Raw genomic sequence first — 16,918 nt, 5'->3', positions numbered from 1 at the left:
GATAACCAGGAGGTCACCAGAGGAGGTACTACAGACACCTTTAGGTCTCCAGTTCTGTAGTCTGATCACCTCCTATATCTTCTCATTCTTCACAATGTTCACAGTTCTATCATCATAATCAGAATAAACTAGATCTCCACTTTTTGTCACTGCCATGCTAGATGGGTAGTTCCCTGACTTGGTTTTGGTTGACTTGAGTAGTGATCCCTGATTAATGCTGAAGAGTTTCATGGTATTGTCTTGGCCTCTTGTCCAGATTTCTTCATCACTCTGACAAGCCACGTCGTAAAGGAAATATTGATACTCAGTGTTTATGGTGGTGACGGTCTGTGGTTCATCAAGCAGCTGTTTGACAGGAGAAGAGGATCCAACTTCAAGTAATTTCTGTGTTGTCTCCATGCTGTAGCCGTGTTCATTAGAAGTAAGAGAACTTGGTTGGAAAGCTCCAAACTGTTTACCAAGATCTTCCCCATGGATATTTCCTGGAGTGAATTTAGCTGCAGATAGCATAATTTTGTGTGGAAGATTTCTGTAAGCATGTAAATTTGACGTGACATTTAAAAGTTTTGACATTTCAATTGTGTCTGTAGCTATTTCAATCGAATCGATTTCATCCTTGATAGCAGAAATTTTCTCCTTTATTTCATCCAGATGTTTCTGTAGAGTTTGTAACTGTGTATTTTTCATCTCATCAACTTCAGCTTTAAGTTTCTTGACAAGTCTGTCAATTTCTCCATGCCAATACTCTTCGTGCTTTGTTATGACATTTGAAAGATCTTCATATTCTTTTTCCAAATGACTCATTCTGTTTTGTACATCGCAGGCAATTTCCTTGTAGATGGGATAAATTGTCTCATTTAATTCAGTCTGTTCTTTCATTAATTCATTCTTTTTTTCATCTACAACTTTCAAGATTTCTGATACCTTATGACCTAGATGCTTATCAGACGTAACGCACTTAATACAAACAGGAATGTCACATTCATTACAGTACATTATGCATTGTTTTTTATCATGGGAATTACATCCAGGGAAGAGAAGGGAAGATATTCTGTCCTTAAAGTTAACAATTTTATGAGCTTTGGATAGATCTGCGACAGTATGTTCTCCCACACAAGCCTTACAAAGGTTTACAAAGCAGGTCTCGCAATGCAATTGAACCACAGCGGTATCACACAGGTCACATCGCATCACGTCCTGGGCACTGGTACGGGGATTCATAATTGTGACCCTGAAGTATAAATAGATATATATGTTTAATCTGAATATGAATAATCTGAATAGAATCTAAATAATCGGAATAGAATAGAATATCAACAATGACACCGCAAAGCGGAGCATCCCCTTGCAAAGAGCATATCTATATCATAAATCAAGGCAGCATTCGACATCGATCACGATGCAATTTACGTCACTTCCGCTTTCCTCAAGGACAAACTAACACACATACAAATACCTTACCACATCCCCTCTAACTCCTTTACGAGGATATAATAAAAATAAGTGAAAAGCCGTCGATGTGACAGCAAGCTGGGTTGTGAGAACAGAACCGGTATTTGTTTATATAGTAAGAAAATAATAAACCTGCTAAAAATATGCCAATTTTAATTCATGACCTTGTGCTTCCTAGAATTATCTTGGTCAAGGTCATGAAGCACCCTCAGTTATTTACAATCTTTGTACTAAATATGAGCTTCCAATGACTTTCAAAAACAAAATTCCAACAAGGAAAAGAAGTGTTCCTACTGCGACACGGGACCACAGTTTAAAGGGTCTCATCGGAAGGACTGACCTGCAATGGGATTCGAACCCGCGACGTAAGGATCAAGTCCTTACATGTACTCCGCGATTCTAGAGTAGGTGCTTTAACTACTGTGCCACGCAGGCGGTCTCTGTTAAAAGTATAAGCTTCCAGCGATTCTTTATTACAAAGTTATAGCCCGGATAAGAATTTTATACTTTTTATCTGCTACTGGAATGACTTTGGATCAAGGTCAAGATACATCCTTACTTTGTACGTAATCTTTGTACCCAGTACCAACTTCCAGTGATTCTCCGTTTTTAAGGAAGCTCTAAACACTAACTGAAACTGTTTTTTAAACTCAGAGAAAAATATATCAAATAAAGATATGCATATTGAGACTTTTGCATTCATTAAGAACATAAGGTACGTGCCTTATTTGCGTAGGAAAAATATTCAAAGACAATGTACTATTTGTGAGCAAAAATCACTGTTGTTTACTTACACTGGGAAAATTAATGAAAATAATTAATTTAAATTTCTTACTCTTAATCTTATATAATGCTAAAAATATATTATTCTATCATAAATTATGTATTAAACGGTAAATAACAATTTCATTACTCTTACAGCTAAGGGCAGATCACTCTAACTACATAAAACTACCCAATAAATAAATAGAGCTCTTTAGTGTGCAGTGTTTGGAGCGTCCTTAAGTCAAAGTTTTAGCAGGGAGAAGAATTTTAAAAGTGACCTTATATAAACTTGCGAATTGAACCTGTATTAAGGACACGACACACCACCGTCGGGTGATAAACAATCTATGTACTACGTATGAGCTACAAACATCTTAGTACAAGAATTACTATTGTCCTTTAGGTTTGTAATGACCTTGACTCAAGGTCATACCGTACAGTACACGTGATTTTTTTAAATAATTTTATAAAAACCGTAAAACAATCTGTAAACTTTCCATATTTTTATTTTGTTAACATCTCAAGCCACATATTTTACCACGGTGGGTAAATTTACATTCTTGAAGTTCCGATTACAACCATCCTTGGTTTAAACCGGTCACTAAAAAATTACTTGTGCCTTCTCATGATATCTCGATCAGTTGTATTTCTTTTCTTTATTTAAAAATATTTATAAAACTTTCCTTGTGGCTAGCAAATTATCTGTTAAAATTCAATATTTTAAAGTGATGGTATTTAGTTCTGTATCAAAATTTTTATGTAGGATAAACCTTACCTGGAGTAAAATGTAATGCTGCCAGCTCGGTACTGGAATTTAGGTCACATGACCCGAATATATGTAGATGTACCTGTATTTTATTATTTTTTCCTAAAATAAGTATTTATGCTTCCTGGATTATATAGTGGGATTTAAATTTTACTTTTTCTGAATGATGGCTTACATAAGCTTTGATGTTTTGTTATATTAAAAGCTGTGAAAATTGTTAAATTCCTTACAGAGAACGAGTCATACATGTACCCAAACCTTATCAAATAAATAAATAAAACAACAACAATGAAAATCTCGAGATTTCTACTGAAGAGGTTTTTTGACGAAAAATGAAAAATTTAACAATTTGGATTTACGATACCTAATCACTCATTTCGAAAAAAAAAATGAATTTAAAAATTGACAAATTAAGGGGGCCGACTATAGTTTCCATTGCGCAATATTTCGCGCATCATAGTAAAATGAAGCGTATTTATTGTTTTAATGCAACTTTTTTCGCTGAGTTATTAAAATTAAACAAAATTAAGAAATTATAGGTATAAAAATTTATTTACAATTTGATATAACTGATTATTTAACCGATTTTGCAATTGATAGGTAGGTTGACGTCGCTGCAGTGTCTTTTTGACGTTATGATAATCTGAAGCTCATAAAGAAAGGGGTGATAAACATATTATTACAGAAAAAGTAATAAACATACGCTATTGAAATTTAAAACATAGAAATTTTAGAATATCTCCAATATTTTTATAATGTTTTCTTGTGAATCCATTGTTTACGTCATATTTTGTAGTACTCTCTAAAAATAGTGAAATTTGCTAATTTTTTTGCATTTTGAGATGCCCCCCCTCTTAACAAGACGGTAGAATGTTGTGTTTCTTACATATATTGTATCATAGAGCATTACTAATAAAATATTATAGTTTGAACAAAATGTCTATTGTAGTATTTGTATAATTTGCTTTAAAGTGCTAAAAATTTGCATTTCCAATATAATCCTATAGTAAATATACCAGAATTTTGAGACGGTCCCTCAAAAATACCTGGACGGTAGATTTGCTTTAAAGTGCTAAAAATTTGCATTTCCAATATAATCCTATAGTAAATATACCAGAATTTTGAGACGGTCCCTCAAAAATACCTGGACGGTAGATTTTCCCAAAACTTTGCATGCACACTGAAGTTAATGTAAGTTATATATGGTATAAAAATGAAGATTTTCGCTATTGTAGTTTTCACACAATAAAACTATAGTCGGCCCCCTTAAGTAAAAAAAAAAAAGATTTTTCATATAACATATACCATTTAAAACTTTGAAATATACAAATAACAAACGATATAGTTTCAAATTTGTTCAAATGGAAATACAATGGGGATCGACTTTCTTTTGTACAATTCACGTTGATCTTTTTTATGTGACGTCACTACAAACAAATGTCAGTAGTATGTACACGACATTTATAATATATGTATCATATATTAAGCAGCCAAATTATAAAATGTTCTGTGAAAACATGTGGTCTCAAATACAGATATATTTTTGAGAGAAAAAAACTGTTACAAATGTAAATTCAATATCAAAGTCGTAATAAAAGGCCTTGTTAACCTTTCACATCAAAATCGTAAGTATAAAAAACAAGAGGCCCATGGGCCTTATAGGTCACCTGAGCATTATGCAACAACTTTCCAGTGATTGAATTTGATTCATGTTTTAAGCCAGATGCTATGGCATTCACAATTTTGAAATAGACACCATTGATCATCATAACTAAACACTTAGCAGTTGCTTAGTTTGGTTACTTAATACCCATAGGCAAGGTAGGGGAACAAAAAATGCATTTCAACTAATCAGTAATTAATATTCAGCAATAATCAGTAGTGCCCCTCCCACACATGAACCCCTGACCCTTAGGCCTAGATCCACATATTGCACAATTTCTGAAAAGGCATCCTTGCTTTTCAAAAATATTTGATTAATACCAAGAGGCAGATTTCAAACAATTCATTCATTTTCAGTATATAAGTACAGCCCCCTCCCCCCCCCCCCCCCCCCCCGTCTATGGTACCCCTGACCCTAGGGCCTTAAAATTCACAATTCTGGAAGATTAGGGCCCTTGCTTGAATCATAACTATATAGGTAGTTCATCTGCTTAATACCCAGGATCAGAGAAGAAGATTTTCAAAGAATTCATGTATTTTCACTATATAATCAATAGAGCCCCACCGTAACACCAGAACCCCTGACCTTGGGGCCATAAAATTCACAATTTTGGTAGAGGCACTCTTGCTCATCATAAATATGCACTTAGTTAGTTTATTTAATACCTAGGAGCAGAGAAGATTTTCAAAGGATTCATGTATTTTCACTATATAATCAATAGAGCCCTGCCCTAACACCAGATTGACCAGAACCCCTGACCCCGGGGCCATAAAATTCACAATTTTGGTAGAGGCGTTCTTGCTCATCATAACTATGTACTTAGTTAGTTTATTTAATACCCAGGAGCAGAGAAGAAGATTTTCAAAGAAATAATGCATTTTCACTATATACTTATTTAGCCCCGCTCTAGCACTAGAACTCCTGACCTCAGGGCCATGAATTTCACAATTTTGGTAGAGGACTCAATGCTGATTACAATCAATGCTTTGTGCCAAATTTGATTGAAATTGGTTCAGTGGTTGCAGAGAAGAAGCTGAAAATGTTCAAATGTTAACGCACGACGGAGGTCACCTAAAAACTGTAAATCCTTTACGTCAAATATATAAATTGTAAACTAAAGTCTGAAAAACCTGGTATATCTAAATCATGAAAAACATAAGAGAAACCTGGTCCCAGAATCATAAAACAGACTTAGACTTAGATTAATTATTGAATTGATCTAAAAATTTGCAACTAACAACATGTTTATGATTCAAAATTGAAACACATTTCAATTTTGATCTGTTTGCCTTCTATAAAATTTAAGTACAGCATAAAAATTTTGACTTTAGATTAGTAAGATGTTTTATGATCCCGGGGCCTCGTACGTCAAATATCAAAATTGAATAAAAACGCCAGTAAATCCAGAAGCGTCAAACATCAAAATTGTAAAAAAGGAAAAAAAGACGCTTAAGAAACATGGCACGTCAATATCAAAATGGTGAAAAAGGCATAACTGGCACGTCAAAATTATTGTAAAAACGCCTTGAACCTAGGCACGTCAAATATCGAAATGATGAAAAAAGCCTGTAAATCCAGGAACGCCAAATATCAAAATCGAAAAAAAAAACAAAACAAAAAACAAAAAACAAAAAAAAAACGCCTGAGAAACCTGACACGTCAAATATCAAATATGGTGAAAAACGCCTGTAAATTCCGCCACATTAAATATCGTAATCGTTAAAAGAAACGCCTTTGAATCCTGGCATTTTAAATATGAATATGATGAAAAGCGCGTTGAAAACCTGGCACGTCAAATACATGTATCAAAGTCGTATTTTAAAAAAAACCTAGAGAAATTTTGGACTATATTTACCAGTGTACCAAATTTGATGTATGGAAAACAAATGGTTCTCAAGATAAATGTACATTGCTGACAAATTAGATTTTTAGGTGTCAACAAAAGTCAAAACATGTATTTACAGAATAAATTCGTATTATCACGAACATACGAGGGGTGATCAAAAAGTTCGCAAACTAATTGAATAACTTCCATACAAGAAACAATATTTGGTTTTAATGTTGATTATATTTTAAATTAATCCTCCCCGATTTTAATGCACATCAACCACCGTTCTGCGCATGCGCGAATCACGTGATATTGGCGGTCACGTGACCCCCTCCGTAGCGTTCTGTCACAAAAGTTAAAAGATTTTTCCGAGTTTTATATTTCTTTCCATGTGAGTTAATTTTTATGACAAGAACAGTTAATTTGTCAGAAATGGTCATATCTTGGCAACAGAGTGGGTGGATAATAACATCCTTTCCAAAAATAAGCATGGCGACCATTAAAACACAAATCTTCTGTCTCAGGAGAGACCTTTATTCAAGGTGGATAGAGAATGGGTGCATCCTTTTTATCACATCTAATATGTTTAAAATCTAAAGTAAAAGAAATCTTAGGTATTTAATACTTATATCATTGTTCAAATATTCAACTATTTTTCAAAGTGCTAATTGGAGGTCTTTGATAGCAAATTGCTTGATTAAAAATACATATCTTTTCAAACTTGCTTTCACTGGGCAAGATGACAAGTATCATTTTTAACCATCAGCCTTCCTTCACTAAAACGATTAATCCAATCATTAATTGAATTTATAGGAACTCATTTATCTCAATAAACTGTGTACAAATTATTATATGATACTGTAGAGGGATTTCTAAGATATTACAATAAATTGTACACTCGTTTGTTGAACGAGTTCGACTGATACAGCCATTTTTCGTCACAAGTGACCTAAATAGTGACGTCATTTTCACATTGTGACGTCACAAACAAGGAGAGAAACTTTATTCAGCATATGCTATTTATAGACCTTGTGTATGGCTATGTGTGTACCGAATTTCATTCTAATCTGAATTGTGGTTTTATAGATATAGATATAGAGATAGTTTGCGAACTTTTTGATCACCCCTCGTAGTTGAATAATAACAAGAAGAACCACTTTTTTAACTTGCAGGATGTACGACCCAATTATGAACGAATGGACAGAGCCGATAATTGGTGTTATTTTACCTCACGAAAGAGAAAAACACAGTATGGTACCAGTAGGGAAGAAAATCTACATTATGGGAGGTAAAATAATAATATTATTTTAATAAAGTAAACAATCAATGGTCAAAAAGGAAAAAGTAATCTGATGGTAATTCTATAAGGAAAGACTCAAAGGTGGTCATCAAACTGCGACTTCAATGTTTTGGGAGGCGTTTAATTACAATTTTGAGTTAAGAATCGATCCAAATTATGCCCATCCTTGAGTGAATGACATTATTTGAATCAATTAAAATTTTTGGTTATCTACATTTTTATTTCAAGTATAAATGAAATGTATGGAGATAACAAACTGTTTAATCAACGTTAAAAGTCTTAACAATACACATTTGTAGTAGAGCAATCTCGGACTTCCAAACATTAGAGGTGGAATCAGGTACCTTGGATAATAAGCATAATTGTATTGGGTATGCTAGGGGTTTCATAACGATAGTTGTAAGCTTCAGGTTTCGTCATTTTTGCAAATTATCCCAGGTTTCTTATTGTCTGTCATACAAAAATGGGCTTCGTATTTTTTTTTTTTTTGGCAAATTATCCTCCCTTCTCGACTGTGTTAATGCGCTGGCATAGGATTTAATTAACTACTTTATATGTAAACAGTGATTTCTCTAAAAAAAAAGAAAAAAAAATCACAGGACAAACGATGTCAATGTTCAGGCCCTGCATACAAAATTTAAAATTAACTTCTCATAGCTAAATAAATTTTGAATTATTTATCAAAAGAGAGATAACTCTTTTTTTTTTAGGGGAGGGGGGGGGGGTAAAGCTCAAAACTTACACTGTAGAACTCAATTGTTAAAAACGGAAAATATTTAACCTCCATCCCCTTGAAATAACTTTTATCAAAGCAAATTTGTTCTCAATTACCCCGCCGTCCCCCCTTTTCAAGATTATGCCACTGCTTGCATAATCTGAATGTCAAAACTAGTTATTTTTGTCTTAGTTTACAGATATATGTGTGTACATACTAGTAGTCGTTTTCCCTTCTGCCAATATTTTTATTAACGAGCTTTCTTTTTTCAAAAAAAAAATTGTACGAAACGTTCAGATGGATACCCAGGATTTGAGTCTAGTTATGTTCCCCAAACGGAGTTTGGGAACATACTGTTTTTACTCGGTTTCTTATTAAGGTCTTCCGTCTTCAGCGGAAGACCTTCTTGTTATTCTTAGGCTTCTTTTCCACTATTTTTATTATTGTTTTTTTTCTTACCGATTTTGTGCACGCGATTTCTCGGAAACGGCTCGATCGATTTTCATGAAACTTTCAGGACTGATGGAACATCAATCAAACCTGATATATAATTTTTTATTTTTATGACGTCACTTCCGGTTTTGAGATTTCTGCGATTTAGTGATTTTCAGAGGGTCACATTGTCCAGCATTTTTCTCAAAAGTGCTTTTAGATAGAAATGTAAGATTTTCAGCGATGATAGAGCAATATATGGTGATGTGACATACACCTTTCTTATTCTCCGGAAGTGCAGCACGTCAGCGCTTGCTATGGCTCGAAAAAAGACCTATCGTGAATTTAGAAATTTTTCACACATTTTTGGCAATATCTTTTTACACGTTAATATTTTTTAAAGACATATAGAACAAAAGTTGTGAAGAATGTCACGATCTTTCAAAAGATATCAACAATAATGGACTGGCCCCCTATTTAGATGGCCAAAAGGGGCCAAAAGATTTTCCTTTATATCTCAAAAAGTATTGAGAATTTGTAATACGTCAAAGAAGCAAAGTTGTTCAAAATATCAAGCTTTATCTAATGGCGTCGTCAAAATACGTCCGGCGACGTCACTTTCGGTCAAACCGGAAGTAGTCAATCTTTGCATATTTTTGCTGTTCTTGACAAGTTTTTGGATATCATATGTCACTGGAAGCTTAAATCTTAATTTTCCGTCCGTCGTCGTCACTTCCGGTCAAACCGGAAGTTGCCGAAAATGGCTTAATTTTGCAATACTTAACATAGATTTGGAGGATTAAACCATTTTGGGACTTCATTACTCTATTTTTTTTTTAGAATGAAAGTTACTTCCGGTCAAACAGGACGGGAGACCTACTCGTTGCTTTGCAACGAGCTCGGCTCTAGTTATTATTATTATTATTATTATTATTATTCTTTTTTTTCTTCTTTGTTCTCCGGTACTTTTTTGTCCGCGAGTGTTCTCAGAAACTGTTCACCCAACTGAGCTAAAACCTTTTTAGGGTTAATAGGTGTGCAGTGTAGGTGTGCAACACGAAGGTTATTTTGCGCGCATACGCATGCACGTGCGGGCGCGTGAAATGAGTGAAATGACGGATATACTTTATATAGCCATAACTTTAACATTTTTTGATGAAATATTTTAAAACTCATTTAATAAGGATAGATTAATAGTGTAGATAATGTGACACTGTCAAATTAGCACGAACTCACGCGCATGCACGTGCGCTTCGCTTTGATTGGCTGCAACAAAAATCTCAATATCTTTTCTGTTTTTTGACGAAATGCTATGAAATTTAAAATATAGGCATACTTTAGGATGTACTACAGTATGATATATAACAATTGTCATGTAAACACGCGCATGCACGTGCGCTGCAATCTGATTGGCTTAAACTTTAAATGGCTATAACTCCCTTGTTTTTCAACGAAACAGTATGGGATTTAGAACATAGACAAACATAATGGACTCCCACAAGGAGGTATGATCGTCATGCACATGCATGCACGTGCATGCACGTGTGCTTTGCTCTGATTCGCTGAAACAAAAATCGCAATATCTTTTTTTAATTTTTGACGAAATGCTTTAAAATTTTAAACATAATCATGCATTAGAATGTCCTACAATATGAAATATAACAGTTGTCCTGAAAACATGCGCATACACGTGCGCTGCAATCTGATTGGCTTAAACTTAAAATGGCTATAACTTCCTCGTTTTTCAACCAAATAGGATGGGATTTAGAACATAGACAAACATAACAGACTCCTACAAGAAGATACAGTCGACATGCACATGCATGCACGTGCGTGCACGTGAAATGAGTAAAATTACAAATACACTAGATTAAAACGTATTTTTTAATACTTTTGGATAAAACGCTGTAATTTCTAGTATATAAATAGTGTAGACAAGATGATATGGTCATTACGCACATGCATTCAAATGCGCATGCGTGCAATGCATAAATTTGAATATACTGAATATACTTCTGGGAAAACATTGTTATAGTCTAAAAGGCATAGAGTTCGTCTTATTTAATGAAGCTTACAGGGAATAAGGCACCAAAAGGGAGTTGGGGAGCGTTTGGGGAACATCTGTAACGGTTCCCGTTACAATTAGCCCTAGTTAGTAATATGTATTTTTTTTAATAACCATTGCATATGCACTTGCCAGTTCTTAAAGGATATGCATGATTCATGAAAATGTCGTAGTTTACGATAATATTTTTTATTAGAAATGACATTCATATCAAGAATATTGATTATATATCTAATTTATTTCGAATCTAGGTTATTTGTTTGACAAAAATTTTCCGTTCCTCCTTCTGTTCTGTTTTCCCTTCCGCGTTTAGCAAAGCCCTATCCAATGAAACGTATACATGTAGGTGAGGTGTGGATGAAATAAACATGAAGATTTACTTTTATAAAGGTCACACTGAAATAAACACAAATTTAACTGTAGGAGTTACCTAATAAGACTTATGAAATTATTGTTTTTAATGTAAACTTCTGTACGAAAAGTAGTGCATGGTGCTAATTGAATGAGCATGCAACATATGCATGTATCAGTAAATTGTTTATGTCTTGGTTGAATCACCCTCTAAATAGGCAGTAGTTCCACGTCTTTCAATACCAGAAAACTAGAAAATGTAAATATGTGCTGAGTTATTAAACCCCCCGCTTGAAAAGTGAGAGGGTATATATATAGTAATCGGTATGTCCGTCCGTCCGTCTGTCTGTTACGCTTTGGGGTACCCATCTCTTATCCGCAACTCCTCTTATACCACAGAGTGAAATTTAATGAAACTTTCACAGAATCTTTATTATATATTGCCATTGTCCACCTATTTTACTTTTTGATCCGACACATATTTTGGGGTTTCCCGGCCACAGCAAAACATGCGGGGGTATCATATACTAAGTAGTGAGTTCATTGCTCACAGTACCTCTAGTTTTAAAAGTGAACGGTTAGTTAAATGGTAAACATCATATACTACACAAAATACAAGTAACTATGGACTGTAATAAGTCATTGGTTTAGTTTCTTTGTGGCAAGATTTAGTGCAATCAGATTAAAAATGTTCAAAAAGTAATCAGTAGCGTTTCATGGGATTTTTTAGTAACCAACACCGTTCAAGAAATTAAATCAAAAACCGATGCAATGAAATTATGCTTCTTAGTGTAGTCTGCTTTTTTGCAAAATTATATTGAAATCCGACTAAAACTGTAAAAGCAGTAGCATTTAAAAAGAATTTCTAAATTTCTAATTTTAGTAACCAAGGCAACATCGTTCATCGAAATAAAAAAATTATAAGAATTAAGTATCATAGTGTAGTCTACTTGTGTGCCAAGTTATATCCGTTGAAATCAGACCAAAACTGCAGGAGGAGTAGCGTTTTCAAAAATTGTTGACAGACAGACACCTACCCGGTACATTGTAGTCAGACAGACAGACAACTTACTATCGCATAAACTCTTCTGATCTGTTCAACCTGTAGAGCTAAAATAGGTGGAGGCTATCCCTTAGCCTTCAAATCAAATTTGAAATTAATGTAACTTATTAACTTTCTTTGAAGGTAGAGGCTTTGATCAGGAGACATTTTCAGAGAAAGATGAAGCAGCTATATCCAGCTACAATACAAAATGTCGGGGCGACTTCCGGCGAGATGCATGCTGGGATGTGAATCATCCAAATATGAATCAACCAAGAGCTCATGGTGGAGCAGTTTTGCTGGGTAATCTTTGTAATGCCTATTACGCAAGTGTAATAAGCAGTAGAGGGAAAATAACATTTCCTTATTATTAATCGTTGATTTAGCATGTACATGCAATTATCGCTGATTCATAATTAAAGAGGGTGTTGCAGTTCTTTTGTTATTTTCCCTAAATGTGTAGCAGATTAAAAGAAGAATTTTTATGTTGCAGAAACTCATATTAATTTTTTTCAAATGCAACAATGTATAAAGCACAACGAGAAACAATATTTGGAAGGTGTGTATTGACTTCCATTTTGCCAGTAAATGATGTGAAAATTAGTCTTATGGCAAAATATATCAAATTTTCCGTTTTTTAGATAGGGAATCCTCATTGTTCTGAAAAAGTGCCTCCTTGAAACAAAATAATTTTCATATATACACAAAGAGGCGGGAATTTTCTTCAAAACTGCCATCTGCGATTTTTGTTTCAAAGAGGCATATTTTTGAAAAACGCAAAAATTTAATAAAAATTATTCTCCAAACGAAATGCAAAATGTGAACTTTAAATAACACTGTAAAACCATCGTGTCCGAAATGGTCCAGTGGATATGCTGGTGGTCCTCCAACTAGTACTTTTACCAGAGAATGGGTTCGAATCCTGGTACGGATCTTTTTTTTCCATATGTAATGGTAGTGCAATGAAATTACATTTATTTTGAAAGAGAGGTGGGAGGTGCATGTCAAGAAGTTAATTGAGTAATAACTAATCTAGATATTAAAAATGCAGGATTAAATTGTTTTCCTTGATATGCTTTGACTTAAAACTAATGCTTACAGTAAAGTTACTGTATTGTTTAAATAATATATTTTTTTATTTTTTTTTTTTTATAAACTGCAGTTATTGCAATTTTGGTCTCTTAGCTAGTAGCCAAGATTTATATGAAACAAATAAAATGTCTTGGACGTAAAACCAACTGTGATTATGGGACGCAGTTTTATTTCATGAAAAAATATTTTCGCATGATGTCTACAGTATATATTTCAAAATGCTGCTTTAGCCATTGTGCTTTTTGTTGTTCCAACCTCTTTCGTGCAAAAAGACGAAAGTGTTTTGCTGTATCAAGCAGGAATTACCCGCCGTAAACATAGTCCTCTACGTAGCCGTATCTATATTTAGACATAACGAGGGTATTTAAATGTCCTTCTCGATATACAGTGTATAGGGAATAATCGCGAGTTTCTGCAACACCCTCTTTTACTGAACGATAAGTAAGTAATTTCAACAAACACTAATCGTGTTTCTTCAAAGGCAGTTCTTGGTATTGCCGTCTTAAATGGTATATAGTATTAATTTAAAAATCTGTCTAAAAGCAACAATTTTATTGCTGGAAAACCCAAAAGCAAACCAGACTAAAGAAAGATTTCAAAGTATGGAAACCTAATAGGGTACTTTCAGGCTTGTTTTTTAATCATTATTATGAAATCACTACGAATTGTACATTGAAGAAAATGCATTTCATTTACCCATATCAAAAATGAATTTGAGTAATTTATTATAGGTTATTCAAATCTCAAATTTTGATATAATCGAAAGTACCTTTTAATTGATGTGTCTGTACATTTAATATTAGACATAAAGTATGCCAATGCCTAAGTTTTTACGCACAAAAGTCTTTCTGTTGTGGATTATTTGCAACTTCTTAGCAACATCTAGCGCTATTATGTGATCTACCTAAATGACAAAGTGTATAATATTTGTTTCAGGTCATAATATTTATATGATTGGTGGCAAGAGCTTCCAGCGGGACTGTGATGTGTTATCTGTTGAGTGTTACAACACCAAGAGAAGGAAATCTCGCGAGATGTTCACACTTCCGCCGAGTGACAATTACGTCAACTGCGACTGCGTGATACTCAAAGTGCCAATAACAAATAAAGATATTAATTTTAATGACGTGCTTTTGTTTGATAAATGGATCATGTGGTGAAACATTAGGAAAAAAAATTTATCCACATCTGTTTTTCAAATAAAACCTTTATTTTTAAAATAGTTACCTTATTTGTTTGTCTTTTGAATTTACTGGTGAAACTTGAATTTGAAAATTGGAAAGAAAGAGAAGTAATGCAGAGAGGGAAAAGACTCAGACTTAATTCAACATGGTATACAATATGATAAATCTTATTAAAAGTAGATGTTAGATCCGCTCGCATACTCACTACACTAACATCTAACAACATTCCATAGAGCGACACGTCAGAGATCAAATTCAACCAACCAATCAAATCATACCCTGCAAAATCATTGTGTATTTGTTGAAGCGATAAGTCTAGAGTTGTTCCGAATTTGACCTCTGACATGACCCTCTATGGGACGCAAAAATTATGATACCAGGAAGTCAACAGTAGCTTAAACCCAGCATACCATTCACGTCACCTAAATGTTTTGATATACAGTAAGGGTATTGTGACCAAGAGAAATTGCTTAAGTCGGTATCGTTTTACAAATTTATTAAAACTCCTAAAACTTAACAAAATCTACAAGGTCGGGAGTCGGTGGTCCGAGCGGCTTGGCTGTCACTCTCCAACTGCCAGTATTCTAACATGACAATGAATATTAAGATACAAAGTGATATTTTAACAATAGAATTAATGAAAGAGTGAAGAATACAAATAGATATCAATTAACGGATTAATCAAATAAACTCAATGTCACTTTAATTGTTCAGATTAAAAATCACTCAACGCGGCATGACAGGGGAGGAGGTGTTATGTCCTTGGGGTGCATTTCACACGGTGATAGTATGATGTACGTTTTTACTTTTACATCACGTAAGCAAAAGTGAATACCATGCAGTATAATGTTAATATGATTACGTCACGTAATGGACATTCTGACCCCATTTTACTGTCGACATTTGGCAGTGAAATGTTAAGACATGTGTTCACTGCAAGTCATCACGAAATAAAGCTTTAGTATATATGGCAGATAATTTTTAAAGATATATTCGTGCAAAAAAGTAAATATTAACATTAATATTCACAAAACCTAATTTGACATCAATCGGTAATAAAAAAAAAATTGAATCCAATAAACAGATGTACGTGAAATATTAACTTAATTGAATGACGGGAACAGCCTTCCATAAAACTTTGTAGAAATTTTCTGTAAATAAAAATAGTAACATGAGAAAATCACATGTGTTTCTTCAATTTTATTTTCAAATAATTTTTGAATCGAATTATTTGTCAGAAAGAATTTATGGACTTCATGACATACCCGGTATAATTATACATATCGTTACTAGAATTGGTGTAGGTAATATTCAAACTACACAAATTCCATAATAAGTTTTCATCTTAATGTCAAAAGGTTCATGTTCGTGTTAAAACGGTTCTTGATAATTAAGTTTGTACTCTTATAAATTGTAAGTGTTAAATGGATTGGAGTTTCTTCAAAAGATTTTTTACATACTTCTTAGCAATGCTAAATGTACTAGTCTTACAATTTATTCAAAATTGGCATGATTAACAACATGATTAACTGAAATGGGGTTTTAAAAACACAAAACAGATAGGAGGAAAAGTCAAAGCTTTGTCCAAAATAACTAGGATAATACGTACGTATGTAAGTCATATATATCATTAGACAAATTTATTTATCCAGGTAATCCTTGATTTTACTCAACAACCAAATGTTAGGACATATTATATAAGGGGGTGTGACGATACACCATATTTGCCCTACATATTCTGGCTACAACATCTCATTTATTCCTAGTTTCCGCGTTATGGTCATAAGGATTTTGACTCCCCCATCCCCACCCCCACCCCCCCCCCCACCCCAAAAAAATGGCATGGAAATATTTCTATAGATTTTCTGCATTTATAAGGGGTTAAAATTGTGTACATGTATTTGAAATAAATATAGACTTAATAAAGACTTACTGTACTGGTAAGAAGTGAAAATTGTGAACAAACATGTATGTATTTTGAAAAGTAATCTTTAGAGTTCATCTCATTTTTAGAAAAGTTTTTATCGTAAGTCATTTCCAGAGACAATCAGAGGAGTTTGTTTGATATAACATTCAAATGTTGAGTTAATTTCCGGCGCGAGTCATGCTAATCACCAAAATTCCAATGACGCAAATGACATTTAGAAAGGAAAGGCTTTATCCCATTTATGCTGTATCGTAAATAAATAAATAAAATTGTATCATTACAAGATTTCTTTAAAACTTTTAACGGTACAATTTCATTGAGGCTTTTTGACCACAT

General features: G+C 33.7%; 1 protein-coding gene across 1 annotated transcript; it reads left to right on the top strand.

Annotated features, from left to right (window-relative positions):
• The first annotated feature begins 7,646 nt into the window (after positions 1-7,646).
• LOC134231873 (uncharacterized) lies at positions 7,647-14,643 on the top strand. Its single transcript, XM_062713839.1, has 3 exons — positions 7,647-7,762; positions 12,524-12,682; positions 14,408-14,643. The coding sequence occupies exons 1-3, from the start codon at positions 7,648-7,650 to the stop codon at positions 14,629-14,631; spliced, it is 498 nt and encodes a 165-aa protein (XP_062569823.1). The 5' UTR covers position 7,647; the 3' UTR covers positions 14,632-14,643.
• Positions 14,644-16,918: the final 2,275 nt, after the last annotated feature.

Source organism: Saccostrea cucullata, unplaced genomic scaffold (genome assembly GCF_032062105.1).
Source record: "Saccostrea cucullata isolate Sc308-1 unplaced genomic scaffold, CSIRO_AGI_Scuc_v1 ctg1342, whole genome shotgun sequence".
Taxonomy (NCBI): domain Eukaryota; kingdom Metazoa; phylum Mollusca; class Bivalvia; order Ostreida; family Ostreidae; genus Saccostrea; species Saccostrea cuccullata.
This window is presented reverse-complemented; position numbering and strand designations above follow the sequence as displayed.

Coding starts and splice junctions, on each gene's coding strand:
- LOC134231873 (XM_062713839.1), top strand. CDS start 7,648: ATGTACGACCCAATTATGAACGAATGGACAGAGCCGATAATTGGTGTT. Junction 7,763..12,523: donor GAAAATCTACATTATGGGAG/GTAAAATAATAA, acceptor CTTTCTTTGAAG/GTAGAGGCTTTGATCAGGAG. Junction 12,683..14,407: donor TGGTGGAGCAGTTTTGCTGG/GTAATCTTTGTA, acceptor TATTTGTTTCAG/GTCATAATATTTATATGATT.